Source organism: Rhineura floridana, chromosome 3 (genome assembly GCF_030035675.1).
Source record: "Rhineura floridana isolate rRhiFlo1 chromosome 3, rRhiFlo1.hap2, whole genome shotgun sequence".
NCBI lineage: Eukaryota > Metazoa > Chordata > Lepidosauria > Squamata > Rhineuridae > Rhineura > Rhineura floridana.
Genome location: NC_084482.1, coordinates 131,412,289 through 131,427,970, shown reverse-complemented (window position 1 = coordinate 131,427,970; position 15,682 = coordinate 131,412,289). Strand labels below are relative to the sequence as shown.

General features: G+C 42.7%; 1 protein-coding gene across 4 annotated transcripts in view; it reads right to left on the bottom strand.

Moving 5' to 3' along the window:
• BAP1 (BRCA1 associated protein 1) overlaps positions 1–15,682 on the bottom strand; it is a 94,571-nt gene that overhangs the window by 64,978 nt on the left and 13,911 nt on the right. For all 4 annotated transcript variants that reach the window (XR_009761461.1, XR_009761462.1, XM_061617941.1 and 1 more), the window contains 8 exons: positions 15,506–15,648; positions 13,944–14,022; positions 13,337–13,460; positions 9,286–9,433; positions 8,582–8,766; positions 7,577–7,710; positions 5,039–5,511; positions 2,262–2,422 (listed from right to left, as the gene is read on the bottom strand). Coding sequence is in view for 2 of the 4 variants with exons in the window: in XM_061617941.1 (XP_061473925.1) it covers positions 2,262–2,422; positions 5,039–5,511; positions 7,577–7,710; positions 8,582–8,766; positions 9,286–9,433; positions 13,337–13,460; positions 13,944–14,022; positions 15,506–15,648 (1,447 nt within the window). In the remaining 2 variants the exon portion in view is untranslated. The remainder of the gene's footprint in view (positions 1–2,261; positions 2,423–5,038; positions 5,512–7,576; positions 7,711–8,581; positions 8,767–9,285; positions 9,434–13,336; positions 13,461–13,943; positions 14,023–15,505; positions 15,649–15,682) is intronic.

The window sequence follows — 15,682 nt, the reverse complement described above, 5'->3', positions numbered from 1 at the left end:
CTGACGACCGCCATTAATTGTTTCGATCCTGGGAACTGCATTTTGTTTACTTAAGCATGGAGAGATAAGGCTGTCTGCTCTGTTTATACTGTGATGTCACCAAGTTTGGAGTATTAACCCAATTGTTGCTGAAATAAGAAGTGGTTTTCCTATATTTTTCTTTTAAAATGGCAATTAAGAAAGTGGCTGAGAATCTGGAAATAACTATGTTTCAGAAAATAATGGATGAGATTGAGATAACGAAACAAAACCTGCGACAGGGTTGTAAGGAGCTGAAAATTGAATTGAGTAAAATGAAGCAGGAGATTAAAGATATAGGGGTCCCTGTGAGAGAGGTGACCCTGGAAGGGGTCCCTGTGAGAGAGGAGACCCCGGAGATTGGAACAAACGTGGAACAGGAAAAAGATTTGGAGTCTATGGACTTTAGAAACAAAATCTATTGTTTGGAGACACAGGAGATTAAAGACATAGGGGTCCTTGTGAGAGAGGAGACCCTGGAGACTGGAACAGGGGTCCCTGTGAGAGAGGAGACCCTGGAGACTGGAACAGGGGTCCCTGTGAGAGAGGAGATCCCGGAGATTGGAACAAACGTGGAACAGGAACAAGATTTGGAGTCTATGGACTTTAGAAATAAAATCAATTGTTTGGAACTCAATGTTATCTCTGAAGAAATTAATGAAGATTCTAGAGATAAAGTTATCAATGGCATGGATAATCTTCTGGACTGGAATGATGTGATGGAGCCCAATATAGAGAAAATCTATGGAATTAACTGCAGCCATGTGACAATGGAAAAACTTTCAAGAGATGACCCAGTGTATTTTGAAAAAAAGAACAGAGATATGATTTTACAGCAGTATTTCAGCAACCTATTCAGAATGGATGGCAAGAAAATATTTGGGATAGAGGTAATTCCCATCAGACTCTTACTATATGACTATGGCTTTGACAGCAAGATTATTATGGAATACTGATAATGGAAGATTGGATACTGAAATTACTGGACTTAACAAGACTACTGAAGATGGAAGATGGAAAATGGAACTAATAGGGATAATAGAACAATGGCTACTGAAATTACTGAACCTAACAGATTCTGATGTGATGGATTAATTGAAATGTTTATTTTGACTATGGTTATGACAATAAGATTATCATAATTAGTAATGAGATGGATTAATCGATATGCTTATCTGGAAAAAAAAATTGATAGATATATTTCTTAAAGAATTGAAACCTCTCTTTGACTTTTTGTGGAAAGAATAAAGTAATGTTTATGAGATTTGATGATTAAGTAAGATAACTACTGGAGGAAAGTGATTTTATAATATGACTTAAGAGACAGGATTGTTATATATTATAGATTTATAACTGATTTGATCTTTGACAAATGGGAAGTCAATATTTTACTCTTTATTTTTTATTTTTGTTTTTTTTTTTCTTTTTTTCTTTTTGTTTAACTATTTTTGATTTTGTTTTTTGTCTTTGAATGTTTTATGATTTCGTCTTGTATGTTTTATGAAAATCTGAATAAAAATTATTGGAAAAAAAAAATAAATAAATACGATAATAGGAGGAAGCAGAAACGGATAGTGAAAGCTCAGAAAATGAGATTGATTACATTTCATGTAGTATTCACGGAGTTTTGGTTTCCCTTCTTTTTTCTCAGTTCTTTTTATGGAAATGAGTACTTTAAAGTCTGTGTGACACTGTGGAGGACTGGAGACAAAATAATTTTCAGAACACATCATAGTTTTCTTTTTTTACTATAATGTTGATGGTTTCTCCTGTTTATTGTTTTTTGCCTGCTCCTCATAAACTGGCAAAATGAAAGCGACGCTAGGTTCCTTACAGTTCAGCAGCTCGTTGCTCCATTTGTAACAAAAAAAATAAAAAGCAAATTCAATTTGCAATTATTCACTGAATAAATGGTACTTTTAATATACCAAACATGATAATTTGATGGCAAACCAAGTTATACCTGATACTTTTAATATACCAAACATGATAATTTGATGGCAAACCAAGTTATACCTGATACAGTTTATATTTCCAAAATAACAAAGTTATTTTTGATCTGTAAAGGGCCCTTAAAAAAAAATTTTTTTTCCTTTGTCCCAAAATTTCCATCCCCCCCCCCCAAAAAAAATGAGGAAAAAACATTTTTCCTCCCATGGCTTCAAAATTTCCAAAAAGTTTATCTCTCTATCACTGCCTGTCCCAGCTTGTCTTCTCCAGGGGGCACCCCCACCAATACTCACTTTAGGAGAATACTTTTCCCCACCAGGGGGATCACTAGTCCGGCCAAGTCCAGCCTTCTCCTTGCTGTGGTTTGCCTCATTCAAGTCTCTCTCTTCTAGTCTGCCAGTGAACTGAACCTCTTCACTTGATTTGCTGGTAGGTGGGGAGTTTTTCCCACCATCTGGCATTAATGGAGAAAGGGACAAAAAGGAAGAATATTAAAACACAGGGTGAATTCATATTATTATTAAAATCATTCGTATACCATCTTCCATTTCAAAGAAAAACCACTACAGTAACAGAATAAAACACTCAGAATATAAAACAAAAAAACCCAATGAAACAATAAAGTATCAGCATTAATTACAGTAGTCAGAAATACCAGGAAGTGGTAGTAACAGCCAGGGAAATAAGTAAACAGTATCGAGTGCATCAGTAGTGTTTAAACAAGTTTTGAGCACAGGAAGACATAATGACAGTCCTTCTCCCAGAAGGATCACACACACCCCTCTAGGCCAGACTCCTGTAACAGACAAGAGCTCCAAACCCATGCTGAGCAGCTAGCTAGAACTTCACTCAGCTTTGCATACTGCAAGGAAGCAAGCAGAGAAGAAAGCTCCACTTGAAGCACGCCAAGGTGGCAGTCACACAAAGAGAACAAAACAAAACTTCTAAAGTAGAAATGCTAATGATTAAGCAGTATATAAATGCCTTAAATAAAATAATAAAATATAGGCAATACTCATAAGCTTATGCCTTGCTTCTAGATTGTTTGCACGCACTTTGAGGAGGCCATAATGCTGTTTCCTGCCCTAGAAGTGTTATTCCATGAAGTTATGTAGACTATCCCACAGTATTTTGATTCTGCTTCCAGAAGGAGCAACGAGCCAGACTCTCAGTGGTGGGAAAAGAAACTTTGTGAAAAGAAGGAATAGGTCTTATGCTTGTAATGTCCTCACCAACAAACAGTGCAGGAATCAAGCTATTACTTCCTCTCCAAAGTGACATCAGCTGTGTTGCAACTGGGCCGGTATGCATGTGAAACTCAAGTAACTTATGTGAATATGGCTATAATTGCACATCAAAACTTGAATGAAGCCTTTGCTAATAACCAGGTCTGAACTGAAGCTGAACAGTACGAGTGTGCATTGAATTTGGATGAATTCCAGCTCCTGTAGTGAAGCAGCTTGCTTCAGACAGTTTTTCAGAAAAGGGCAACCAAAACGATCAAAGGAATGGAGCAACTCCCCTATGAGGTCGCAGCATTTGCGGCTTTTTAGGTTAGAGGAAAGAGAAGAGGTGACATGATAGAAGTGTATAAAATTATGCATGGCATGGAGAAAGTGGGCAGGGAAAAGTTTTTCTCCCTCTCTCATAACACTAGAACTTGTGGACATCCAATGAAGCTGAATGCTGGAAGATTCTGGACAGACATCTTCACACAGCGCACAGTTCAACTACGGAATTCACTCCCACAAGAGGCAGAGATGGCCACCAACCTGAATGGATTTAAAAGACGATTAGACAAATTCATGAAGAAAAGAGCTAGTGGCTACTAGCCATGCTGGCTATGCTCAGCCTCCGTAGATGGAAGCAGTATGCTTCCAATACCAGTTGCTAGAAACTGCAGAAGGGGAGAGCGCTCTTTGCACTCAGGTCCTGCTTGTGGGCTTTCCCATGGGCAAATGGTTGGCCATTGTGGTAACAGGATGCTGCACTTGACAGGGTATTAGCCTCATCCAGCAGGCCGTTCTTATTTGGGGCTTGTCCAAACCTAAGTAGGATCTCTCAAACCAAAGTCCTTGCTTCAGTTCAGGGTGCTTCAAAGTAACGTGTCACCTTGCTCTTACATGTTGTGTACTCTTTGCTTGGAAGACAATGGACACCCCTGTCCTTCTGCCACATGCCAAGGGATCCGCTCCTGCCAACTCAGCTTTGCATTTAGTTTGTGGCTGTTGGTGCCATTTGAGCACAAGTTTGAAGCTGCTTTTTTCTCCAGTTCATCTTGACTCTCTAACCCCTGCACCCATTTTTCTGAAGTTTTGCAGGCTACTTTCCTAGAGGTCTCTCTACAATATGTTCATAATGAAGTCATTGCCTACAAAACAGGGAGGAAACAACTTTCTTTTTGTTCACCTCAAGAAATATTTAAAGGTGTCTAGCACAAAACACTAAACATTTTTGTCTGAAATTTGAGCAGTCTTTACCTAGGGGTACCTCTATATGCCATTTTCATATAAATTACTCATACAATAGGAAAAATTAAGTGAATCTTTTTTAAAACCATTCCAAAACTACAGAGGCTGCCCTTGCAGGAAAACCACTACGACGTCCTTCTGAAGTTTAGCAGGATTCATCTCCTCAGAAGGGACAACCATGCCTGCAAATTTCATCTAATTCTGCCAAACAAAAAATAAAAGTTATAGATTTTTCCTTTTGGGAAAAAACAAACAAATTTTAAACATGGCTAGCACAAAAATCCCTGGTTCTATGTCTAAGTTGGAAGCCTTTTCCAAATGAGGATTCATACCTTGAACAGAAATGGATAGCCTCTGAATTATTTGGGACTGAATTGGGTACTGAATTGAATGTGGGTATTAGCATGTCCCTACTGAACAGCTTTTTGTTCAATTCATTTACCTTCAGTATATAACTGAAAACCATTGGTCACTGCTCATAATGGAGCCGGAACCTTCCGCTGCAGGCCTTTGGTAAGACCACAATGAACAAAACTGAATGTCTCACCATATTGGAGCAGTTCCAGGAGTGCAGAGGCCAGATGTCCCCTGAACCTTACCTGTGATAGTAAGTGGGCAGAAAACCCCATCTTCTGTGAGATGCAGCAAGCCTGTGCTGATGATAGGTCCCAAATCCCTCACAGCTCGATTGTAGCGTATACAGTCCACACGCAACAGGCTGTCCTCCTCCCCAAATAGCACCTTGGAGATGTGAGAGGTGACAGGGCTAGAGGGGCGAGTGGGGTTGGCCGACCGGATGGGAGAGCGGAGTGGGGAATTGAAGGCACTCCCAATCTCTGAGGCAGTGTCTGTGCTCTCATTGCTGGGTGTAGGAGATGGTTGAGAATGGACGACAGCAGCAACCGCAGTGCCTCCACTGCTAGTCTTGATTGACAGAGGAATGGAGAGATCCTTCTGCGTTTCCTTGAGCTTCTCAGCGAGGACATTAATAGTGTTGGGCTGGAGTATGGAGAGCTGGCCATCTGCACTCCCCACCAGGTGTTCCTGCTTCACCTGTTCCTTCCTCCTGTATCTGTTCAAAATCGGGGAATATGAGAGAAACATCATGCTGAGAAGACTGAAGGACAATAGGAGCAACAAGTATCAAACATAACAATTCTGGTGGAAATATTCAAAATATCACAGTATTCAACTCATATGCAATGTAATATGCAATTAACAACTCCAAAACATCAGGAGTATCTACTTTAAAGGCTACAAGAAAGAGAACTTTCTGGTGGACAGGAAGAAAAGCTGTATCAAATAGAGTTGATCACAGTTCCTAATCCTGCCACCCTTACAGCTCTTCTGAGACCTATGGTAGGTTGTACACAGTGGTGGCTGGTGCCCATTGAAACTGGTAGGGCAGAAGGCAGACAGCCCAATAGGAGGTGGAACCAGAGCCAATGACAGACAGAGCCAACAAACCCTCCTCCTCCTCCCTGCTGAGGTCTATAAGGGCCACTCTGAGACTAAGAAAGAAGCTGACAGCTAGGGCCATCTCCTGGACTGGTTATAAGTAAGAAGGCAGGCAGATGCAGGCTGGCTGAGGGCAGACTTGAGTTTGGTGGGGCAGTGACCCACTAGCCCCAATCAATCAACCTCCACTGGTTGTACATTTCAGAAATTAAAAACAGACACATTCCCTATCCTCTGCTAAGGTACTCTTAAATTTGAACTCAAATTAATACAGGTTTCAGCAGGCTGCCCTTAATGATAGCTGAGAAGCCATGCTACAAGCCATTTGTAAGCAGAGAATACATTTATATTCAACAGAGATGGGGCGAATTTCAGCATTTTCGGATTTGTTACAGAATTTCATCAGAATCCTTAAATCCTGTATGTGTTCGGATCGGGTTTGACTAATGCTTGTAACAATCAGTGACACCAGCTTTTTTAAAAAACAAATCCGCAGCTAATTTGACCTCATTATTAACATAAACAGCTTTGCTCTAAAGTGCTGCAATGTGTATCCCTTTGAAGTTCTGTCTCAATGAGGTGATAACAATCGCCATTAACATCTTTGGTCAGCACTGCAGTAACCTGAGGCAAGAGGCAGAATTGACAGGCGATGATGTGCCTACTTTAAATTTAAATAGAAAACCCAGGAGACCATCAGTAGAAAGATCGCCAACAGCATTAGCAATTTTATTACGTATTACAAGTGGACTGGAAATAGCAAAAAAATAATAGGGGAGAAAATGTTGCGGATCGACACCACAAGCCAGTTGTGAAAACCAAAACAAAGACCAGAACCAAAGAGCAAACCCCATCCCTTATATTCAGCCAGTTATGCACCAACTGTACTGGTTACTGGTGAGGTTCTGCTCTCAAATTAGACTCTTCAGAGTCTTAAATAGGCTGGAATTGACATGCTTTAGCAAGCACTCCTTTCTTCTAAGACCATTCTTAAGAACGTTGCACAAGTTCCTACTATTGGGAGGCAAGAATGTCACCTGTATGAAGCAGGGCTTCCTTGCCGGTTGCCTACTTTTATAAAGTGATCTTCCCTCAGAACACATTCATCCCTCCAATTTTTAGGTACCTGTGTAAAACACATCTTTTCAGAAAGATGTGGCTAGGTGGAAGGAGTAATCAATATTAGCTTGCTGCAGCATTATTGTGTGTTTTATTATATTTTGATTTGTTTAATAGCGTTTGTTTAGTTCATATGATATGAGTTGCAATTCTGGAAAGGTGGAATGAAAGTGTTTTACAACACTAACCAAGCAAGCAGTGCCACATACTTAAAAAGAAAAAGAGAGAGATCATGCCATAGGTCTCTTGACTAACAGTATTCGAATAAGCTCAGGCAACGGGCAGAGAAAGAAAACAGTGGCTTATTTCTAATTATAGATTTCTATTATGGCACTTCAGAGACGGAGTAGATAAGGTGACCCATGTGATATAGCCCTTGCACACTATCTTAAGAACACTTCCACTAGGAGGTCTCCTCCAGCTCTTTCTCAGGTTAAAGCCAAGTATCACTGTAATCCACTCTGTCACATATCCCTCTACATCTGACTTTACTGGGAAGCTCACACCCCCTTGGACTGTTCTCTGCCTAGAGGAGCTAGGAGAGAAGAAACCACCATTACCTCATGGCAGGATTGGCATTACAAACTTCCTCCTCGTCGTCATCATCATAGTCATCCTCATCATCAGAGTACTGCTGGTGCTGCCGTACTGGGACCCGGCTCCGGCCCACTCCTGCTGCAAGGTCTTCTTCTTCCTGCAATCCATATCATAGGGCTACCTTCACAACACAGCCTAGGAATGCTATCTGGCAGGATCTACCGCCCTCAAAAGCCTTTTAATAGTGCTGTGCAAATCTTCTGGGCTTCATCTGAGCCCTGAGAGACTACCTTTCTAAGGAACAAAGATTTCAGTCTCCCTGCTCAAGTGAGGGAAGGCTCACCAGAAGACACAAAAGTGAGCCTAGAAGGAGTGGGGGGAATGCCCCTTTATCCCTAGTAAGAAGAATTTTAGGACTGTATTAGGACTGTACTGACCAGATATACTTTAACCATTTATAGCCCTACCCCAATAACTGAAATTATGTTCTGCTGGATCAGGCAAAAGCGCATCTCGTCCAGCACCTTGTTCCCATGGGCATCTGGTTGGCCACTGTGTGAAGCCCACAAGCAGGAAATCAGCACAACACTATCCCACTTGTGATTCCCAGCGAGAGGTATTCACAGGCATACCGCTTCACAGAGTGGAGGTAAAATGTAGCTATTGTAGCTAGCACCCATTGACAGCCATTTATTCATAACTTAGGAACAGAAAAAATTAAAAAACTGAACACCCAAACTTTACTGATGTTCAAAATTCTTTTCAACAAGCAGCTGTAGACATTATGGGTCATTTTACCAAAGCTAGCACAAGAAATAATGCAGATTGACAGGAGCACACGTTGCCATCAGATATTCAAAAGCAAAATACTTGTTATATTGGCTTCTGCAATGTCAGGTGCACTTTCAAGAATTTTCATCACTGTGAAGGTTCCCCCAAGAATTTCTTGATCACAGCAAAAAACAAATTTACATTCATGAACTAGGAACGAGAGATTCTTGATTTCAGTGTGGCTCTCCTACACTTACCTGCATGGGTGACTTGGCATAATTGTGATTATCCAGGAACGCTGGCAGTCGCTGCACAATGGGACTGGGGTTTGCTAGTGCCCCATTTACACTGCTCACAGGTGGTTTGTTGCCCAGCTTGGACTTGCTTGAAGGGCTCTGGGTTGAGGAAGGCTGATCCTGGCCTCCAGAATCTTCCGTGCTCTCTGGAAGGAAGACGTCTTTTATTTTCACAGGCAGCTCCCAACTCAAAGAGTGTCTACATTTACTTACTGAGTAAATGTTTACGCCTTCAGTGAAGTATTCTCAGACGCTCAAAACTCCACACTCTTACCCCAAATCCAACAAAGGCAAGCAGAAACATTGAAGTCAAATACAGAACCCTACAATTTGCAATGCTGTTTCTACATTAAGGCAAGGGTCAAAGTGTCCATTGTTTCTTTTAGCGGTAAATCCAAGCTTTCAGCTGCTTCCACTGGCACAGTTGACCCTTAATAAGCAAAGGCTTTAATATTTATTTATTTATTTATTTGAATTTGTACCCTTCCTCCCAAAAGGAACTCAGGGCAGCAAATACCAATGTGATAATACAATACAATTAACGATAAAATAAAAACATATTTAAAAAGATCTAAACACATTCTTTGTTCGTACCATTCTAGAGCCTCTCTCTACATTCTAAGCAAACACACCACCTGCATTTTCACACAGAATTATTACCATACCTGCCTGTGAGCTCTCTGGGACCACCTGCACTCGCCCCGGATCCAACACAGTGGAGGGTTTGCTGTTAGTTGACTTTGGCTCCTCAGAAGCCTGAGACTCTTGGAATTTTGGAGTATGGACCAGTTCTGGTTGTGTCACTCGGATTAGCTTGTATGGAAAAAATATAGATGGAACTAAGCAATTCACAAAAAGAAAATATCAACAGACAAAGAAGGAAAGCAATCAAGCTCCCATTAACATGCCATCTTTCCATTAATATGCTCACTTACTGAAAAGGACTGACGGGTGGGGGGAAATCACCATCTAACCTCAAGTGCTGTATATCCTCCTGGTATGATTAAAGACTTTTTCCAAAAAATTATTTTAGAAAAGACCTAATTTTGTCATTGTTCTCATCCTCCACGCCTGCACCCCAGGTCCAGAGGCCAAACCATTGAAGGCCATATAGTCAGGACTCAAATTGATCAGCAATTTATTAAGACAAGCAGTAGGGAGCCCATTAACATAAATTTGTACAGGGTTTACATCCATCTTCTATTTTATTTATTTATTATTTGATTTATATCCTGCCCTTCCTCCCAGCAGGAGCCCAGGGCAGCAAACAGAAATGCTAAAAACACTTTAAATCATCATAACAAAACTTAAAATACATTAAAACAAAACAAGTTTAAAAGCATTTTTTAAAAAGCTTTAAAAACATCTTTTTTTAAAAAAAAGGTTAAAAACATATAATTAAAGAAAACATATTAAAAAGCAATTTAACACAGACACAGACTGGGATAGGTCTCCACTTAAAAGGCTTGTTGAAAGAGGAAAGTCTTTAAAAGGTGTCGAAAAGATAGCAGAGATGGCGCCTGCCTAATATTCAAAGGGAGGGAATTCCACAGGGTAGGTGCTGCCACACTAAAGGTCTGTCTCCTATATTGTACAGAATGAACCTCCTGATAAGATGGTATCTGCAGGAGGCCCTCACCTGCAGAGTGCAGTGTGACTGGGTATATAAGGGGTAAGACGGTCTTTCAGGTATCCTGGTCCCGAGCTGTATAGGGCTTTGTACACCAAAACTAAAACCTTGAACTTGGCCCGGTAGCAAATGGGCAGCCAATGCAATTCTATCAGCAGTGGAGTGACATGTTGGCGATACCCTCCTCCAGTGAGCAGTCTCGCCACCACATTTTGCACCAGTTGCAGCTTCCAGACCAACCTCAAGGGCAGCCCCACATAGAGCACATTACAGTAATCCAGCCTGGAGGTTACCAGTGCATTGACAACAGTGGTCAGGCTATCCCAGTCCAGAAACGGCTGCAGCTCTCTTACCAGCCGAAGCTGGTAAAAGGTACTCCTAGACACGGAGGTCACCTGGGCCTCTAGCAACAAAGATGGATCCAGGAGCACCCCCAGACTACGGACCTGCTCTTTCAGAGGGAGTACAACCCCATCCAAAGCAGGCAACTGACCAATTATCTCAACTCGGGAACCACCAACCCACAGCGCCTCCATCTTGCAAGGATTCAGACTCAGTTTATTGGCCCTCATCCAAACCACCACCGAGTCCAGGCACCTGTCCAGGGCTTGCATGGCCTGATTCAGATGTTATGGAGAAATAGAGCTGGGTATCATCAGCATACTGCTGACACCTCCCCCAAATCTCCTGATGACCTCTCCCAAGGGCTTCATATAGATGATAAACAGCATGGGGGACAAGATGGTACCCTGTGGCACTCCACAGCACAACTGCCAGGGGGACGAAAGAGAGTCACCCAATGCTATTCTCTGAGAGCGACCTTGGAGATAGGATAGGAACCACTGTAAAACAGTTGCTCCAATACCTATCTCACCAAGTCGGCCCAGAAGGATACCAAGGTCAATGGTATCAAAAGCCGCTGAGAGATCAAGTAAGAATAACACTCCTCCTGTCCTTCCCCCAATAAAGGTCATCCATCAGGGTGACCAAGGTTGATTCAGTCCCATAACCAGGCCTGAACCCAGACTGGAACGCGTCAAGATAATCTGTTTCATCCAAGAGTACTTCCAATTGCTGCACCACAACTCTCTCAATCACCTTCCCTAAAAAGGGGGTATTTGCAACTCGTCGGTAGTTGTCACAAACCAATCGGTCCAGGGTGGGCTTTTTCAGGAGTGGTCGGATCACCGCCTCTTTCAAGGTGCCTGGAACTACTCCCTCCCGCAATGATGCATTGACCACACTCTGGATCCACTCGGTCAAACCCCCTTGGCAAGCTTTAATAAGCCAAGAAGGGCAAGGGTTGAGAGTACACGTTGCTGGCCGCATCATCGCAAGCACCTTGTCTACGTCATCAGGCCGCATCAACTGAAACCGTTCCCAAGAAGTTGCAGCAGACGTTGCACTGGACACCTCATTGGGGACTACAGTAGGTATAGAGGGGACATCACGACTGCTATGGAGGCGAGCAACTTTACCCTCAATGTGCCTTCCAAACAATTCACAGTGGGCCTCCAAAGGGTCTAAAACTCCATTTCCTCAAGTTGATGTCAACAGACCCCTGACAATACGGAAAAGCTCCACCAGACGGCTACTTGAGGATGCACTGGAGGCAGAGAAGTGGGCCTTCTTCGCTGCCCTCACCACCACAGTAGGCATGGTTATAATGTTTTATTTGTGCCCGATCAGCTTCACAGCACGTCTTTCGCCACTTCACTCTAGCCGTCGTCCAGCCTGTTTCATTGCTCACTGGTGTACCAAGGTGCAAGCCGGGCTCCACAATGCCAGAGAGGGCGCTTGGGTCCAACCATGTCAAGAACCCGACGCGCCTTGCTGTTAAACAGCGTGACAAGGGCTTCAACAGGGTCACATGCTCTATCCACTGGGAACTCCCCCAGGGCATTCAGGAATCCAGTGGATTCCATTAGGCTCTGGGGACAGGCCATCTTAATCTGTCCACCGCCTCTGCAGGGAAGGATCGGAACCATAAGTCTAAACTTCACCAGGAAGTGATCTGACCATGTCAATGGAGTGACATCCACCCCCCCTATCTCCAGACCACCCCTTCCTCCATCTGGAGCAAAAACCAAGTCAAGGGTGTGCCCTGCCCTATGCATCAGGCCAGTGACGACTTGAGACAACCCCATGGTCATCATGGAGGCCATGAAGTCCCGAGCCAGAACACTAGAGGCAGCCTCAGCATGGACATTGAAATCACCCAGGACTATCATTCTGGGCTCCTCCAACACCACAGCTGAGACGGCCTCCGCCAGCTCAGTCAGAGAAGCTGCCGGGCAGCAGGGTGGACAGTACACCAGCAGCAACCGTAGTTTCCTGTCTCCTTGGGTTGACACCAGGTGCAGGCCCTCACAGCCAGCCCCAAGACCGAGTGGTTTCTTGGTGACAGAGATGGAAGTCCTGTAGACCACAGCAACTCCTCTCCCCCCCCCGTCCCTGCAGCCTGTGCTGGTGTTGCACTGAGTATCCAGGTGGGCAAAGCTGGGTCAGATCAACTCCTCCCAGCTCACCCACCCAGGTCTCAGTAACGCACACCAAATCAGCACCTTCATCCACAATCAAATCATGGATGAGCGTGGTCTTATTGTGTACCGATCTGGCGTTAAACAACAACACACACAGGCCAGTGGGCACAGTTGTGCAACGAGGAACCCATCCTTGAGAGAAGTAGGAGCGAGGAACAAGGTGTAGATAACCTTGTTTCTCAGCCTTTCTTCTGCCAGATTCAAGAATCTCCGAGAATCAAATAATCTGTGCCTGAGAAATATTTCTGGATCATAACCCAGCTATGTAGGGCAGCAAGCAGAACTGTTGGGGTACAGCTATAAATACTAATAAAAAGAACCATACACCACTGAGCAAAAGACCGCCCCCCCCAAAAAACAGTCAAGTTCCATATGTAGAAAAACTCTAGTGTTCTCAAACTGAGGAAAAGTGAAAAGGTTATCCACAACTAAAGCCCCTGCAATGCTTCAGGAACATCAATCTGGAACAGAGAAATACAGCACCTCTTTCTACAGCCAGATGCAATCAAGAGAAGAGATCCAACTATCAGGCTTATCCTTTACCTGCTGCAAAGCCTCTAATACAGTTTGTCGGTTCATCTTCAAGATATGCAGCTTGGATTCATACTTCATCCTCCTGTCAGGCACCACTGCCATCAAGTTAAAGCGGATGTCATGATATGGCTCCCTGAAGAAAGACAACATCAGTGCCCGTCACCCCAATTCTAAATATCTGCAGCAGCATCTTCCCCTTTGTTATCACAATGACACTCTAACTCCAGCCTCACAGTGTGTGACACTAGACTGATGAATCTGTTGGCATGCAAGTGCAGCAAGTCCTAGGACCAGAACAAGCCTTCCGGAGAAAAGCAGACCAAAGCAGGATCTACAAAAATGAGATCTCACGGGGAAAGCTTCATCTCTTCTGAAGTACACCCTCCAAAGTTATCACACAATCCTAATTTATCACACACAATTCTGATGGCTATGTAATACCCCCTGTATACAGTTGCTGCGGGTCACAAGCAAGACAGTGCTATTATGCTGATGTTCTGCTTATGGGCTTCCCATAGGCATCTGGCTGGCCACCAAAAAAACAGGATGCTAGACGAAATGGGCCTCTGGTCTGATCCAGCACGGCTCTTTTTGTTATTATGCTCTGAATGTTTACCCTGCTGTAGCAAGTCCAATCCTCTCCATGATAACTCTTCTAGCTTTGTCAGTCCATTCCTCATCTTCTCCCCATGGCCCTGAAAAAGCATAACAAGGTACATGTAGAAACAGAAATGGTCCCTGCTAACAGATTAATGTGCTAATTGAGCTTGAACTGCAGATTTATCCTACCATGCAGACAAAACAGGGAGTGTAAAGGTGGTAGAGTTAAGGTAAATAAATCTATTACAGAACCATCATGTACATTCCTTGGGAATGAGTTTATCTGAGCTTCCCACATGGATGGTTAGATTCTGATCCATACATGTTACTTGTAAGTCAACTCACAGAAGATATGGAAACTAACCTCCTTATGAAGTTTATTTCAGCCTAATCCAGAGACACAGTATGGGTCACCAAAACCAGAGAAAAGAAAAACCCAGAAATGCTTTCAGGCTTAAAAACCAAACTACACATCCCTATTGTATCCCAGAGTTTTCTAATGCTGTTACTCATTCAACCTCTTCCAGGGGTTAAAAGAATAAGAAACGTCCCTCCCACTCTCTCAGTTATGATATAGACCCTCCCACTCTCAAGATCCATCTATTTCCCAGGCCTTCTCTAATTCAATGAGATTTTACTCGTCCTCCATTCTATTTTTTTTTTCTCGTATTCTTGTTTATTAGGTAAGTCTGCAGGCTGGGTTCTGTTATTGTCAATTTTACTTATTTTCAATATTTTTGGTTTTTCTAACCAAAAGAATTTGCAGCAGATTACACTGTAAAAAAATACAATAAATACAAAATAAACCCCAAAAAATCTAAAAATAGCAATTGCAAACAAATTAACAGTAAACTGCAAACACAGCAGATATAAATACAATCTAAAATCCTAAAATCTCTGAAGCAGAAAGAAGCAAAAATATCCTAAATTAATAGGCTTGAAGAAGTAGAAATATTTTCCCCAGCACTTCAAACTCATAACTGTAGATGCCAGCCGTACAGATCTAAGTAGGGCATTCCACAGGCAGGGCACCACCACAGAAAAGTCCCATTCTCCAGTTCCAATCCACCTAAGCTCAACAAGCAACAGAAAGAGGCCTCCCCAAATGATTCATATAGGAGATCCTCTGGTCCCAATAGTGCTTATAGAGCACCTTGGGTTTTTTAGTTGTTTTAAGAATTATTATCAGTAGCTTTAACCTCACCAACACTGTTAATTTGGTGCCTCAAATTTTTATGAGCCTCTGCTGCAAAGAGATAAACTAGTAAGAGTCCCTGTCAACCTCTCTGTCTTTAATTCACTTTGCCTGATAGGCCACTGCCCCCACCCAAGTCCTAAACACAGGGTAAAACGATGAATTGATATCCATGGGATATGTTAACGATAGCATTCTAAGACATACTTAGCCATTCCTGGTCAAATATTACCACAGAATAATTAAAGGGGTGGCATATAGTAATCTATAGAAATGCTACTATATGGTAAGTGGCAAGCTGATGATGACTCCAAATATCTTCTAACCAGACTGACATTTCAATGCTCGAAATAAGCTAAAGCACAGCTGATGGAGTCCCTTACCATGGTCAATGGGATAAACTTTCAGACCATCCAGTTCAAAGAGCCGACCCTTAATGGGAACGTAGCTGACAAAGTGAAAAGCTTCCATGGTCCGCACTGCACTGATCCCATTCTGCTTTTCTGGCAAATGGCGGGGTTCTGGCCTACCAAGAAAACCAATATCCAAGAAGTCAGAAT